We start from the raw sequence: 16,141 nt of genomic DNA, 5'->3' as shown, positions 1-16,141 counted from the left end.
CTTGCATTTATTTATTATTATTATTTTGTATTTTTAATTTCAATGAATTGGGTTTCACATTGAAATACTAGTGGCTAAATGATCATCAACTGTTTTAGCCCTAAACTAAATATGACTATTTTTCAACTTGATTTCTATGTATTTTGATTTTATGTTAAAATTTCTATGTATTTATACTATCTTTTCATTCATATGATTTTTAGGATATTTATGTAGTGATATTTGTGTCTTTGTGATCAATATGGTGTATAGTGATAGCTTGTAAGTTTATATCATTTTGAACTCAAATTTCACTCACTTCTTCAACAAAAATAAAATAAGGGCAAGAGAATGCTGCCCACTGGTGTAAGTACATGTCAACAGTCTTGACCAATGGGAGGATGTGTGTGAGAATCTTCAACGTGAGGCAGCACAGTCTTTCCAACCCTGCTATCTTTAGGCATAGACACACAAGTAGGTAGGAGTTTTTTCTTCATAAAATAAAATAAAGGGTAAGAAAATGCTCCCCTGGGTCTGCCTAATGCCAAATTTATAAGGATTCTAACACAAAACTCAAAATTTATTTTGAAATTCATTAATATAATATAACTAGAATTAAAATTATAAAGTTACAAATGCATCCAACAACCTACGAGGAAAAGTGTCTCTCCACAGAAAATCCCTAAAATTAAACTCCAACCATTAGACAGAAGAGTAAACACTACAAAACAACTTGTTTTGTTGAGGCATTGGGAATTTTAGAGTTATAATCATTTGTACCTTACAATTTTGAGTTGGATCCTCCAATATGTTATCGGAGCCAAGGATTCTTCACAATCTTTATCTTTACTCAATTGAGTTGCAATGGAGTATTATTGGAAAAGATTAGAAGTGTCAAAAAATCCCGATCAGTTAGCCCTCACTCGCCCCCACCAGCCCTGAGCTCAAACAAGGATTCTTCACAATCTTTATCTTTACTCACTTGAGTTGCAATGGAGTATAATTGGAAAAGATTAGAAGTGTCAAAAAATCCCGATCAGTTAGCCCTCACTTGCCCCCACCAGCCTTGAGCTCAAACAAGGCTTGGGCAGAGATTTCTTCCCATATGATGAGTTAGGATTGAGAATTTCAGGCCCAAGGCCAAGTAGGATTGGCCTGAGTTGACATCACAACCCAACCCGATCCAACACAACACAACCCAACCTTACATATTAAGTATATAATAATGTAAATATCTTAATATATAAATGAATACTTATAGTAATTAAAAGGTTGGAAAAAAATCTTTCATTTTCCACAATCTGCATATATATGAAAACCTTGGTCTTTAACCTCTGGAATGCATCAAGATCAAGCAACCAAATAACCAATGGTATTGGACTGGGTTGAATTAAGCCCAACAAGGTTGGACTTGGGATGAGATAACCCAGCCGGACCTTCGGCTGGGATGGGCTAACAAAAAAAAAAAAAATCATGTCAAGTTCATTAGCTGTCTTCTAACAATTCAAGATAGTGAGGGTTTTGGCCTCTTTGAATGTTTTACATTGCCTTTGTCACCCATTGCTCTACCTGAGGTTTTATTAGCACTACAAATAATTAAGGATCAAGTTTTCTTTCATCCAAGGTAGAAGAAAGAATCTCTCCATCAATGGTGATGCCTTTATTGTTCAAGGTTGGAAAATACCCTTCTAGAACTAGGGGTTTCAATCGGTCAGGTTAGGCTAATCTCGATCGGGCCTAGTCGGGCCTGGCGGGCCTATGTCCTCGGACCATGACCTACCTATTTAAGGAATGAGTCGATTCGATCAATGTCGTGTAGAGCTCAACCGGGTTTTGGGCTTTAATCAGGCTAATCAAGCTATAATCGGGCCTTAAACGGGGTAATGTACCAATAAAACTTTAAAGGGTCTTTAAAAGGTCATTATTTTTCTTAGATTTAAGATACTTTAATTTATTTGATTAAATTATCAACAATTTTGAAAAGGTATTACACTTAATTACAGTCAATAATTGATAAAAAAATATCAATATATACCCTATTCTATCCCAAAAAAATCAAAATACCTATACAAACAATCGGGCTAAACGTGTCGGTTCGGGTCAGGCTTGTAAATGGGCTGGGCCGATTGGGAGGCCTATCGGACTTATCCCTTGCACTGTGTACTATATATTTATAAACAGGCCGGACTTAGGCCCGACAAGTTTATTAATCAGGCCGATCCAGGTCGGACCATAAATGTGTCGAGCTCGATTGAGCCTACCGATGCGGGTTTGGAATTGACACCCAATCTAGAACCAAATCAAAAGATTATTTCTGGTGGATGAAGAGATTCGAAACTTGGTATGGGACCAATAATAAAAGCAAAAGCTTCAGACCTTTTCCATTGCTACCGACAAGAGGTGGATGTATGGAGGAGTGGAGTTGGGTGATGGCGAGTTTCATTTTCATGACCGGAAAAAGAAAGAGCCTCGCTTGTGGACAATGTGAATAGTGAAGAAGTTAGCAATTGAAGGTTTGGATCCAATGTGAAACCTGTTCTATATGTGGCTTACAAAGGTTACCCAATTCTAATTAAATCACTGCCCACTAACCTAAAACAGACACAAAACTATATTAGTTTTCACATGGAAATTCAAAATCTAAGTTCAATTGAAGGACTAAAAGTGGTCCCCAATCTCCATTTCTTCTCCTTCTTTCTACTGTTCTACCTAATATTTAAATGATTAAGCCCATTATATTTGGATCTTGAGTTTAAGAAGCATAAATTACCTTTTAATATATGAGAGAGAGAGAGAGTAATGCAACTTCGATGTGATAGTTCATTCGAGTATACCACACTACCACAAGACCCTTAGCTAGCATGTTCCCCTCCGCTCCGGCCTCCACAAAGGATGCAATTAGAGGAAAGCAAAATCAGCCCCGAATTATGGCTGATGACTCTGAATCAAATGATTCATGTTAACTCGTTTGTTCTATAATTTACAATACTCTTATTTTAGGCGAAAACTGTCATTTCATGGTTTAGTGTAGATAAGCTTATGTTAGTGGTTCACCTAATTTTCTTGTAAGAAAATCATGTGGCAATTTTGACGGTTAAAAATAGTGGACGGTCTAGATATGCCCCATGTGAATTTTAATACTTAAATTCAACCATAGACTACTTCAAGGGTTGGTACTCAACTCATGCAAATCCATAGTTAGGGACTTAATTAGGGGTGTCAATCGCTTGGTTCAATCTGTTTTTGATCGAGCTGAATGCGATTCAAAGATCGAATTCCCTACTTTCTAACTTATAATACATGACTAGTGAAGCAAGAGAAATCAGAGATCCCCTATTCCTATATTCTTGTCTTCATAAATCTGTCTCTCAGTATTGATGCAAAATAAAATTCCGTTGAGTTGATCTTCATGTATTTGTAATTAAGTTATATAAGCAATATGTGTTTTTTCTTCAATGACTTAGTGAGAGATGTGAACAAGTCAAGAAATTGAGTCGGAGTGGCTACAACCCAGCCTTGGGTGTAGCTCCTTAATGTAAAATGGGTTAGGTTTGAGTTAAATACATTAATTGGGGCAAGGGCATCGTTTCAAACCATCCTATGTTTGAGCGTAGAGAACACAAACGGGTAGCATTCTTTCTTTAAAGATAATTGTGCTACGTAGGTCAATGATATTACTATTTTGACCTTAGAAAATGATCAGGATATGTCTAATTTTCTAATCACAACTGTACACTTTCCCATAGTCCTAAGTATCTGTTTTATTACTTGACAAGCTCTAGTTAGACTAAAATGTTTTATGAGAGCGAAGACATTGGGATTTGCGTATCATAAACTATGGAAAAATCTTAAATGATATGGTTAAAATATGTAAATAATATAATCAAAACATAAAATATATATGCACTTCTTTTGTGTTAGGGTTATGATAGGGCTAGGCTTTTTAAAATCTCAGCCCAACCTTGAGTATCTCCTTAGCTAGGCCCAGGCCCTGTCTGGTCTTGACTCAAGGCCTTAAAAATCCAGTCCTGCCCCTGAGTCTGGGCTGGGCTGGGCTGGGCTGCACTGATCCTCATAGGCCTTGACTAAGTGGAGGTGAGAAAGGGAGACGCAAGGGTGACAAGAAGCCATTGCTAGGGAGAAGAAGAACTAGGTCAGGCGGGGCTCAGCCCAAGGCCTCAAAATTGGCCCCACCTGACCCTGATTCAGGGCCTGACCTTGCTCGACCCTGGAGTATTGGGTGTTCACATACTTAAATGGAACAGGTCTTGTGACAAGTTGGATGGAGTATTAGGTGTTACATACTTCTATGAAAGAGGTCTTGTGGCAAGTTGGATGGAATTGAAATTTGGTAAACGCGTAAATCCTAATGTCCTCTATTAATATGTTAAGTTTCAACTCAATGGGAGTTGTTCTAATAAGCATAACACAGTATTTAAAATTTCTAAGATATAGCGTACAAATTACCAAAATGATATATAGATATTATGTCTACGGGTGTGTTATGATCAAATTTGAGTTGAAATTTGTCATATAGCTAAACAATTCAAATTATTCTTTAGATATATCCAACAACTAATTCCAAACCAGCCTTCTATTCAGAAAAAATAAAATGTGTTCATCCGTATGTTTCAAACATTTTGTCTATTTCATATTCCCAACATCTTTTTAACTTTGTTAAAATATCGAGAAAAAAGGAAAAAAATTATAGATTTTGATTTTTGGCCGAAGTCCATTATATTTTCCTAATTTGTTTTGTTAAAAACTTAGGTGGTTTTAACTAAAATGGGCACTTGCTTGTTCTTATCTATTAGGTATTTTTAAAAGATTCAAAATCTATTTTTTTTTTCTAAAAAAGGGGTGGGGCTTTAAAATTCCTTTTTTTTTTTTTTTTTTTTAATTAGCAAAATCTGCAAATGACCCTTGCATAAAACAACTCACTAAAATACCCATTGGTTAATTTGTATATCCAACAAAACATTGAAGAAAAATCATCTCTTTCCCTCTTGTTAGAGTATTTTGGGTAATTGAAGCATATAAGTTTTGATAAAAAAAAAAAAAAGAAGAAGAAACATATAAGTTGATCAAAATATATTTAAAAATACTCCTAAAATGAGATATTTTTTTACATTTGACATTATATGCCATAAAATTTTAAGAAGAAATAAAAGCTTTATAGCCCTCTAAGTGGTATTTTGAAGGATACTGTTGTCCCTTTAAAAAATTTTAGGGACTACTTTTTCTTTAGAAAGAGATTAAGATCCGATATTATTAATTTTGTTTTCCTGGGTTTAGCCGATATGAAAATTAGATTAATAGGTTTTCTAGTAAAATTATTTATATATATGTTCTTAAGATAATTTTCCTATTTGAGGAAATCTGATGACTGGAGCCAAAATATGGGAAAATAATCCTCTGTTTTTCTCATCCCTGTTTTTCCTTATTTTGCTACCTGCAGAACACGACACGTGGACAACTTTAAGACCAATGCACCGGATGTAATAATCCTCACCCAACCTTGACCGTTGATCTTAAAGTAATCCACGTGTCATGTTCTGCAGGTAACAAAATAAGGAAAAACAGGGATGAGAAAAACAGAGGATTTTCATCCCAAAATATGAGGGAGAGAGAGAGAGAGAGAGAGTCTTAATGAACAGACAAATATTTTATTTAATCAACTGTTCAAAAATATATAAAAAAAAAAACAACAAATCATTTTATTTTATTTTTGCCCAGTAGCATCGACTGAGACAAACATAAGAACTTATTTACTCTATATATTTGGCCCTGACATATATAAGGAAGGACCGGATATGCAATAGATACTAAATACATAAATTTATTCTTCTAATATCCTTCTTCTTGTTCACATCCAGGATTTGGCTTGAAGTTCATCAACCACTTTCTTGTCAAGTTGGAAGGCTTTGGCAAGAACATAGTCTGAGATGGAAGGATTGGATCCAAAGACAGCATTAGCGATGGTGATGACACCAGGGTTCTGACTACTTAAACCTCCAATGGCAACAGCATCAGTTTTCCCTGTGTTGTATTGGAAATGAATGAGTCCTATAGGGAACACAAACACATCTCCCTTGTTAAGAACTTTGGTGATGAGGCGATTATCAGGGTTGGAAGTTACAAAGCCAACAGATAGGGTACCCTCCAAGACTACAAGTATCTCAGTGCCTCGAGGGTGGGTGTGTGGAGGGTTGAGACCATAGGGTGCAAAGTCTATGCGAGCTAGGGATATGCCTAGTGTGTTGAGTCCAGGTAGCTCATTTACGGTCACCGGAGTTACTGCCACCCCAAGTTTGTTTGAGGTGTTCCCACAGATGTCAAGCCCTTCAAAGAAGAAATCTTTGGCTGTAGCAAGCTTTGGGTCCTTGCAGAATTTTCCATTCACGAACACTGTACATCAATTCACTTTCATTATTAGTCAAACAATATGATCACAAACATAGATGGTAAACACGAGTCTGAATCTTCTCCCTAAATGGGATCCTACCTTTATAGAGTATTAAACCACAAGTTATTAATGAATTAAATGCTCCGACTCATGGTCTGGATACACATGTGATCCCACCTAAGGAACACTACATGGGGGAGCTAATTCAGACTCAACTACATAAATATATCATTTTGAACAACACAAAAAAAAAAAAAATAAATAAAAAGAAATCATTTGGCACAAGAAATTATAGATATACGTACCTCCATATTTTGTGTCATTTACAGCAACACATGTGTCCTGCAGGGGACTGGGATCATAGGCAAAGGTAATGGGAGTTGCCAAAGCTAAGAGAATAAGAGCACCAATGAAATGGGTATCCATACTGTTTCTCTCTCACAAATCAACTCTAAGTGATTCCTTCTAGTTTGATAGGTAAAGGGTTGATTGCTTTAGCTTGGAACTGATGCCTATTTATAGTTTCTTAGACTTGGGTATGAGGGAGACATTGAAATGGTCTTATGTTGTCCCAAAGTCAGTCTTTAATTATATTAAGTTTTTTCTTGTTGGGTAATTATTTCTTTCTCTACCAACTCCATCCTACAAATCTGTCAATATTTGGGTTTTCTTATGAATGAAGCAGTTAATATTGAACCAAGATGGACTTTCTAATTTCAGTGAGAGCCACATGTAATGGCTCTTCCTATCATCATGCATGGATCTTGTCACAAGTAAGCAATATGATTTGCTTTGTAATCTAGTTTAATCTGATGATTAACGTGTGTTAGTGTTCTTTTCCACTTAAGAAAAGTATTACTTTTATTAGAATGACAAACGTGTCCTCCGTTCTCATTCCTCATTGCGAGAGAGAGAGAGAGAGGTCCTTTTGCTTTTCCATTTTTATATCTGATTACATGCACGAAATGATAAGAAGGCCACCGACACAAGCAGACAAGAAGAACTAAATAATAATAATCCCCCTATTCTAATTAGCCTTCCACCACAGAAACACGCAATGAGATTAAGACTTAAGAAGATGTGAGGGTATACCGGTCATTAAAGCGATAGTTCACCACCCCACCTACAATACATCCATCACATTTGGATTGGATTGATGGTTGGAAAGATCAGAGAGAGAAAGAGAGAAGGACAAATTGGTAATTGATCGTCTTCTCGTCCTTTGAAAAATGTTATAATTGTTCCTTCAATTAAGAAAAGTTTGATGTCATTTCAAAATTAACTGCTGATTATCCTTGCTCGGTTAAATTAAACGAATCTTGTATTGTGATCAAGGATCAACGGACCAAGAATGTTTTGGCATCAGGGATTAAACAAGCTGATAGTCCTTATGCGCTTCACAGTTCTCATTTCACAGCAAACTTTTCTAATCGGTTTCAAACTACAAGTGTAGACATTTGCACCATAGATTGGGCCATCCACAATGACGTGTTACTGAGTTTTTGATCTCTAAAGGAGCTATTTCAGTTTCAAATAAGAAGTTGAATTTCTGTTATAGTTGTCAAATGAGTAAAAGCTCTAAATTACCCTTTGTATCCTCTTTTACTCAGAGCAAAGAGCCACTACATTGGATACATAGTGACTTGTGGGGGCCTGCTCCAATCACTTCAGTTCAAAAATATAAATAATACATTCTATTTTTGGATGATTACTCTAGATTCAGTAGATTTTCTTTAACAATTTGTAATTTTTCATACAATGGGAGAGGCAACTAAATCAGAAAATCAAAATCTTCCAATCTGATGGGGGTGGAGAGTTTAGTGATCAGAAAATTTTGTCTTATCTAAATCAACATGACATCATACATCATCTTTCTTGCCCTGGTACACCGGAGCAAAATGGTGTGGTTGAACGGAAAGATAGCCACATTGCGGAATTGGGGTTAGCAATGATGTTTCATGCTTCTGTTCCTCGACGCTTCTGGGTTGAGGCTTTTGCCACTGCAGTATTCTTGATTAATCGACTGCCTTCTATGATCCTCAAGATGGATTCTACTCTGCATGTTTTGTTTAATAAAACTCTAGCCTACTCCATGCTTCGAGCTTTTGGTTCTCAATGCTTCCCGTATATTCGGAATAGCACCACAAATAAATTGGAACCACGATCACTCCCATGCATCTTCTTGGGATATGGTGATCATCATAATGGATATAGATGTCTTCACTACCTTACTGGCTACGTGTACATCTCATGCCATGTCGTCTTCAATGAATCTCTATTTCCGTTGCATAGATTTGGAATTACTGATACTTTTGCTCCTCTCATTTTAGGTGACCTTAGCACCTTCACATAATGACTACAACCTACTGAATCAGCCAGCTCAATTGCACCAAGCCCAACAGATCAGTCTTGTTGCTCAACAAGTCACATGGTTCCCACTCCAGACTTGGGCCCAGTAGCACCTGGACCTCATCAAAACCCAATTCACATTGATAATGGACCACTCCCTCTTTGTCTATCATCATTATGGGCATACTCTCATCCTTCTCCTCTATGTGGACGATATTAATTGTTCTCACCGGGAGTGATTCTGATTTACTTAATCAATTGGTGTCACAATTGGGCACTATTTTCTCCATGACTGATTTGGGCCAGCTCCACTTCTTCCTCGGCATAGAAGTCACTCACACTCCACATGGCCTTTTTCGCTCCCAAACGAAATATGCCCAGGATTTATTACACCGTTCCCACATGCCTAGCCTTAAGCCCCTTTCTACTCCTCTGGCAGTTAAACCTCCTCAGGATTCAGATGATGATGACCTTTTCTTGATATTCACATTTTTCGCAGCATTGTTGGCACCCTTTAGTACCTCATTCTCACAAGACTTGACCTTTCATATTCTGTCTACTCTGCCTGCCAACACATGCATAGCCATACTAATGCTCATTTTCGGATGGTCAAACGCATTTTGCACTACATTAGTGGCATTCTTGGTCATGGGTTGCAAATTCTCAAGCATTCCACTCTTAACCTATATGCCTCTTCGATTCCGATTGGGCTGGTTGTCCTCTTACTTGTCGTTCCACCTCGAGTTTTTGCACATTCATGGGGGCTAATTGTATGTCATGAAGTGCCAAGAAGCAAGCGACTGTGGTGCGCTCTAGTACCGAGACCAAATACCGGGCCATGGCATCTGCTACAGCTGAGCTCACTTGGCTGTGTTTCCTTCTCTGAGACATTGGAATGCCACAACCGCAACCTCCAGCTCTGTTTTGTAACAATATCAGTGCTCTTCATCTTCCTGTTAACCTAGTTTTTCATACTTGAACCAAACACATAGAGCTGAACTACCATTTTGTGCGTGAAAAGGTAGCCCTTGTATTACTTGTCACCAGGTTTATTCTTTCTTCCAAGCAACTTGCTGATATATTTATGAAACCCCTCCCACGCGCTTTCTTCACTAGCTTATGCATCAAATTGGGCCTGTCTTCATACCCCATGCTCAGTTCAAGGGGGAGTAAAGGAAATGCACAATTCATTGCTGCGTCAGCTCAAGGGACACCAGAACCTTCATCTTAGCCATGCTTTACCTCAACGGACTCAAGATCTTTCCAGCATAAAAGATATTGAATCATTTTGTGGTAACAATATTTCTTCTTCTTATTCTTTACCTTTTGTCCTCAATTGCAGACAATCTCCATTGTAATCCCTTTGTAACAAAATGTCTATATTTATCAACAATAAACCATTTGCTTTCTCTATTGGAGAAAAGCCATTCACAAACAGTGTCTTTGTTTCTTCACTCCACATATACACCTTTGAGGTATAGAGATCCTAACAGACTTAAGGGGTACCCTATATGTTGGCTTCATAACCTCCAAATAGTTAGAATCCTGGTATCATCACTGTGGGAAATGCTGTCTTTGGATCAGAGCCTTCCATATCAGATGATGTTCTTGCCAAAACCTTCCATCTTGACAAGAAAGTGGTTGATAATCTTCAAGCTAATCCTGAATCTGAACAAGAAGAAGGATATTAGAAAAATAAAATTAGTTTCTATGGCTTATCCATACATAAGTTTTTTATGTGTTTCTGTTGATGTGATTGGGAGTGTGGGTTAATAAAATGATTTTTTTTTCTGCTTGTGACTCTCTCTCAATTCTGGTTCCTCTTTAGCTTTCAATTGTGAAAAATGTCTTGACAACTTATAAATTAATAAATAATCATACAAGAAAGCCATTTTACCTAATTTACATATTTTTTAAAGCCTAACAGCGAGACCTCACATAATGTGAGATTGTTTCATTGCAACTTAGTGGCCGTGGATTTAAATTGAGAAACACCTTAGTGGGGGTTTAGTTAGGCTGCGTATATTATGACTCTCCCTAGACCCCAGATTCCGATCAATTCCCATCTGATCTAATTGAAATTGGCAGGGATTGATTAGATCTTCGTTTCCTAATTTAAAATTCAAATTGAAATTGATAGAGATTGATTCAATATCATTCGATCTTTGATATCAAGTTTAAAATCATTGATCCATTCAGATTGGTATCGACATGACCAATACTAATTCCAACGACTCTAAAACAGCCCATTCTAGGGTATTTAGAACTGGATTTACTGGGTTACAAATTTGAAGATCAATTCTAGGGTTTCTGGGACTGATTCTGGCCAATTTGATCCGATCTAAGTGTCAACAGTTAGCTTGGTCTAAGTTTCGATCAGGCTGAACGGATTTCAATCTAGTATTATGTTAAATTGAAACCAACTCATTACGACAAAGTTTGGTTTCGATTTTATATATATATATATATATATACTTTAAAATAATAAAAAAACATGTTTCCTTTAAGGTATGTTTGGTTGTAAGGGGAATTAAAGGGAAGGGAAGTGAAATTTTCATATTTAAAAAAGAAATATATGTAATCATTACCAATGTGACTTTAACATTAACTTCAAATCATTCCATATTTGGTTATTAAATTTCATTTCACTTTGCATCCAAAACCCTTTACTATAATATGTAAAATAAAAATTATATGTAAAATATATTATTACTAAATATGGTTAAAAAATTAAGTAGTTTATACAATCACATGGGGTAATGATTATAAACCTTTCTTTTTAAAGTATAAAAATTTCACTTCCCTTCCCTTAAAATTCCCAGTGCAACCAAACGGAGCCTTATATATATTTTCCCATTTTTTCAAAATTTTCAGATTTCAATTTGATTTTTATATTAGATCAGTCCGCTATGAATCAATTTTCTACTGGTTTAATGAAAACCAAACCAGTTTCAATTTTTGTAGGGTTGAATCATTTTACCCTTTACATTATAGGATTTTCTACGTAGGTTACAACTAGACAAACCCATAAACAAAACCTGTCTTACCACAATTTAACTCCTCCCATTCAATTCACTAGAACTAGAAAGAAGGATCGGCGTGTCAAGTCTCTTCAAAATTCTATCATGACACCACTAGCACCACCTCTACAATTCTTTCTTCTTGCTGCCATCGAATAACATGTAGAAACGTAATCCTAAAAACGATTTCTACAACACTAAAATTGATGTAGATAACGAAAAACCAAGAACATACAATGTACATAGGTTTACGAGGTTCGGCAAGATTGTCTACATCCTTAGGACCACCGTATTGTCTACATCCTGGACCACCGTTTTGTTTTGTTGAGACGCCTACACTAGTACTCCTTAGATTAAATTACGACGGAATATAAGATATCGTACATCAACATAACCCTCCAAAACTTGAAGGAGAAGACGTAGTAGTAGTCTCAAATGGAAGTCGAGCCATATCTCAAATTCTTTCTTTTGAGTTATAGTTCATATTTGTTCAAGGGAATTCATATTCGGTCAGAAGTATCTGGATTTGAATTCAGATAGTTAAGAATATAATCTAGCCGATTCCAATCTAATTAATAATAAGAAAATATGCAACTAATAATTTTGTTTTTTAAGTTTGACAGGTTCTAAAGAGTAAGAAAAAAAGATAAAAACAAAATTTTTTTCATAGGTACTTTGTATGTATGTAAGAGAAAAGACATAAAGACATTAGAAAGGCAACCACTAGAACATTCTTTGGTTAGATCAAAAGAAAGGAAGAAAGACCCCCCAAATCAAGCAGGACAAACCTTGCAATATAATTCATGTAATATAGCAGGTAAAGCTTTTGCAATTGGAAAAGTTACTATAGAAGAGTTAAGTAGCATAATCATGAGAGCAAAAATAGTACGGGGCCTTTTTAGTGTAACATTGTACAGAAAGCTTCTCATGAGGTATGACTAGATGATCAGGTTTCTAAAAGCATCAAAACCATTACCATTGTTCGACTCTGGCTCTTCCTCTTGATTTTGTTCGGAAATATTTCATGGGGTTCCAACTCTCTCTCTCTCTCTCTCTCTCTCTCTGGCAATGATTTTATTAGGAAATTTTAATTATTCCTTCCATTTATACATGTCCCTCCTTCCCAGTCAAAAAAGGAAAAAAAAAAAAATTCTATATAAATTTCTACCAAAAAGGCAAACTTCTATATAAATATACGTCAAGTGTTTTCTATTCGAGAGCGATCCTTGTGCCTAGACACAGGGTCCACCCTAGGAGGGGCATGATGGTCATTGCATGTCCTATGTGTTTGTGGTACATGTGTCACTCTCGGACAGAAAACTTTGTCTCATATGTATATAATCTCTAATCCCTTTCTTTGGGAAGATACTCAACCAAATTTCAGTAGTTTTTAATTAAGATACCTAAATAAAATTACCCCCCCCCCAAAAAAAAACCTAGATTTGGATGCACAAGTAGAATTTGGAATATTCCAAAAACTTGGAGATCCAACTACAAGGAGACAAGTAATCTGATACGGCATTGCTCTGGTATCTTTGGCCTCTTCAACTTACCCTCTATTTTTGTGCTTTTAGTAGGCATAGTATTCCCAGCAATTGCAATGGCTTCGTTATCTCTTCATGTTAAAAAATACACGATTGTCTAAATTTGATGGGAGAAAATCTCATCCATTTTTCTTTTTAAAATTTGGATCATAATACAAATATCTATTTAGTAGAATATGAGATTCCAAAATCATAGTAATTAAGCTAATTAAGGAATTCAAGCTTATGATTAGTCTGAGCAACTAGGAGTTTGCATATGCAGAGCTCGAAAATACCCTTTTGAACCACCAAGGGTTTTAAAAGCACTTGCATTTATTTATTATTATTATTTTCTTTTTTTAATTTCAATGAATTGGGTTTCACATTGAAATACTAATGGCTAAATGATCATCAACCGTTTTAACCCTAAACTAAATATGACTATTTTTCAACTTGATTTCTATGTATTTTGATTTTATGTATTTATACTATCTTTGCATTCATATGATTTTTAGGATATTTATGTAGTGATATTTGTGTCTTTATGATCAATATGGTGTATAGTGATAGTTTGCAAGTTTATATCATTTTGAACTCAAATTTCACTGACTTCTTCAACAAAAAAATAAGGGCAAGAGAATGCTGCCCACTGGTGTAAGTACATGTCAACCATCTTGACCAATGGGAGGAATGTGTGTGAGAATCTTCAACGTGAGGCAGCACAGTCTTTCCAACCCTGCTATCTTTAGGCATAGATACACAAGTAGGTAGGAGTTTTTTCTTCATAAAATAAAATAAAGGGTAAGAAAATGCTCCCCTGGGTCTGCCTAATGCCAAATTTATAAGGATTCTGACACAAAACTCAAAATTTATTTTGAAATTCATTAATATAATATAACTAGAATTAAAATTATAAAGTTACAAATGCATCCAACAACCTACGAGGAAAAGAGTCTATCCACAGAAAATCCCTAAAATTAAACTCCAACCATTAGACAGAAGAGTAAACACTACAAAACAACTTGTTTTGTTGAGGCATTGGGAATTTTAGAGTTATAATCATTTGTACCTTACAGTTTTGAGTTGGATCCTCCAATATGTTATCGGAGCCAAGGATTCTTCACAATCTTTATCTTTACTCACTTGAGTTGCAATGGAGTATAACATAATACTATTTGGTCATCTAATTGGAAAAGATTAAAAGTGTCAAAAAATCCCGAACAGTTAGCCCTCACTCACCCCCACCTGCCCTGAGCTCAAACAAGACTTGGGCTTAGATTTCTACCCATATGATGAGTTAGGATTGAGAATTTCAGGCCCAAGGCCAGGTTGGATTGGCCTGAGTTGACATCACAACCCAACCCAATCCAACACAACCCAACCTTGCATATTAAGTATATAATAATGTAAATATCTTAATATATAAATGAATACTTATAGTAATTAAAAGGTCGGAAAAAAGTCTTTCATTTTCCACAATCTACATATATATGAAAACCTTGGTCTTTAACCTCTGGAATGCATCAGGATCAAGCAACCAAATAACCAATGGTACTGGACTGGGTTGAAATAAGCCCGACAAGGTTGGACTTGGGATGAGATAACCCAGCCGGACCTTCGGCTGGGATGGGCTAACAAAAAAAAATAAAAAAAATCATGTCAAGTTCATTAGCGATCTTCTAACAATTCGAGATAGTGAGGGTTTTGGCCTCTTTGAATGTTTTACATTGCCTTTGGTCACCCATTGCTCTACCTAAAGTTTTATTAGCACTACAAATAATTAAGGATCAAGTTTTCTTTCATCCAGGGTAGAAGAAAGAATCTCTCCATCAATGGTGATGCCTTTATTGTTCAAGGTTGGAAAATACCCTTCTAGAACTAGGGGTTTCAATAGGTCAGGCTAGGCTAGTCTCAATCGGGCCTAGTCGGGCTTGGCGGGCCTATGTCCTCGGACCATGACCTACCTATTTAAGGAATGAGTCGATTTGATCTGTGTCGTGTCGAGTTCAACCGGGTTTTGGGCTTTAATCGGGCTAATCAAACTATAATCGGGCCTTAAACGGGGTAATGTACCAATAAAATTTTAAAGGGTCTTTAAAAGGTCATTATTTTTCTTAGATTTAAGATACTTTAATTTATTTGATTAAATTATCAACAATTTTGAAAAGGTATTACACTTAATTACAGTCAATAATTGATAAAAATATCAATATATACCCTATTCTATCCCAAAAAAATCAAAATACCTATATAAATGGTCAGACTAAACGTGTCGGTCCGAGTCAGGCTTGTAAATGGACTGGGGCCCCGATTGGGAGGCCTATCGGACTTACCCCTTGCACCATGTACTATATATTTATAAACAGGCCGGACTTAGGCCCGACAAGTTTATTAATCGGCCGATCCAGGTCAGGCCATAAATGTGTCGAGCTCGATCGAGCTTACCGATGCGGGCTTGGAATTGACACCCCTATCTAGAACCAAATCAAAAGATTATTTCTGGTGGATGAAGAGATTCTGATGGTGAAGAGAAACTTGGTATGGGACCAATAATAAAAGCAAAAGCTTCAGACCTTTTCCATTGCTACCGACAAGAGGTGGATGTATGGAGGAGTGGGGTTGGGTGATGGCGAGTTTCATTTTCATGAACAGAAAAGGAAAAAGCCTCGCTTGTGGACAATGTGAATAGTGAAGAAGTTAGCAATTGAAGGTTTGGATCCAATGTGAAACCTGTTCTATATGTGGCTTACAAAGGTTATCCAATTCTAATTAAATCACCGCCCACTAACCTAAAACGGACACAAAACTATATTAGTTTTCACATGGAAATTCAAAATCTAAGTTCAATTGAAGGACTAAAAGTG

The 16,141-nt window shown here is 36.2% G+C and overlaps 1 protein-coding gene across 1 annotated transcript; it reads right to left on the bottom strand.

Annotated features, from left to right (window-relative positions):
- Positions 1-5,670: 5,670 nt before the first annotated feature.
- Positions 5,671-6,886, bottom strand: LOC122060730 (putative germin-like protein 2-1). Its single transcript, XM_042623837.1, has 2 exons — positions 6,691-6,886; positions 5,671-6,387 (listed from the first exon to the last, which is right to left on the bottom strand). The coding sequence occupies exons 1-2, from the start codon at positions 6,809-6,811 to the stop codon at positions 5,846-5,848; spliced, it is 663 nt and encodes a 220-aa protein (XP_042479771.1). The 5' UTR covers positions 6,812-6,886; the 3' UTR covers positions 5,671-5,845.
- Between the last annotated feature and the right edge of the window lie 9,255 nt (positions 6,887-16,141).

Source organism: Macadamia integrifolia, chromosome 2, assembly GCF_013358625.1.
Source record: "Macadamia integrifolia cultivar HAES 741 chromosome 2, SCU_Mint_v3, whole genome shotgun sequence".
Taxonomy (NCBI): domain Eukaryota; kingdom Viridiplantae; phylum Streptophyta; class Magnoliopsida; order Proteales; family Proteaceae; genus Macadamia; species Macadamia integrifolia.
Note: the sequence above shows the minus strand (reverse complement) of the source record. Positions and strands in the feature narration are given on the sequence as shown.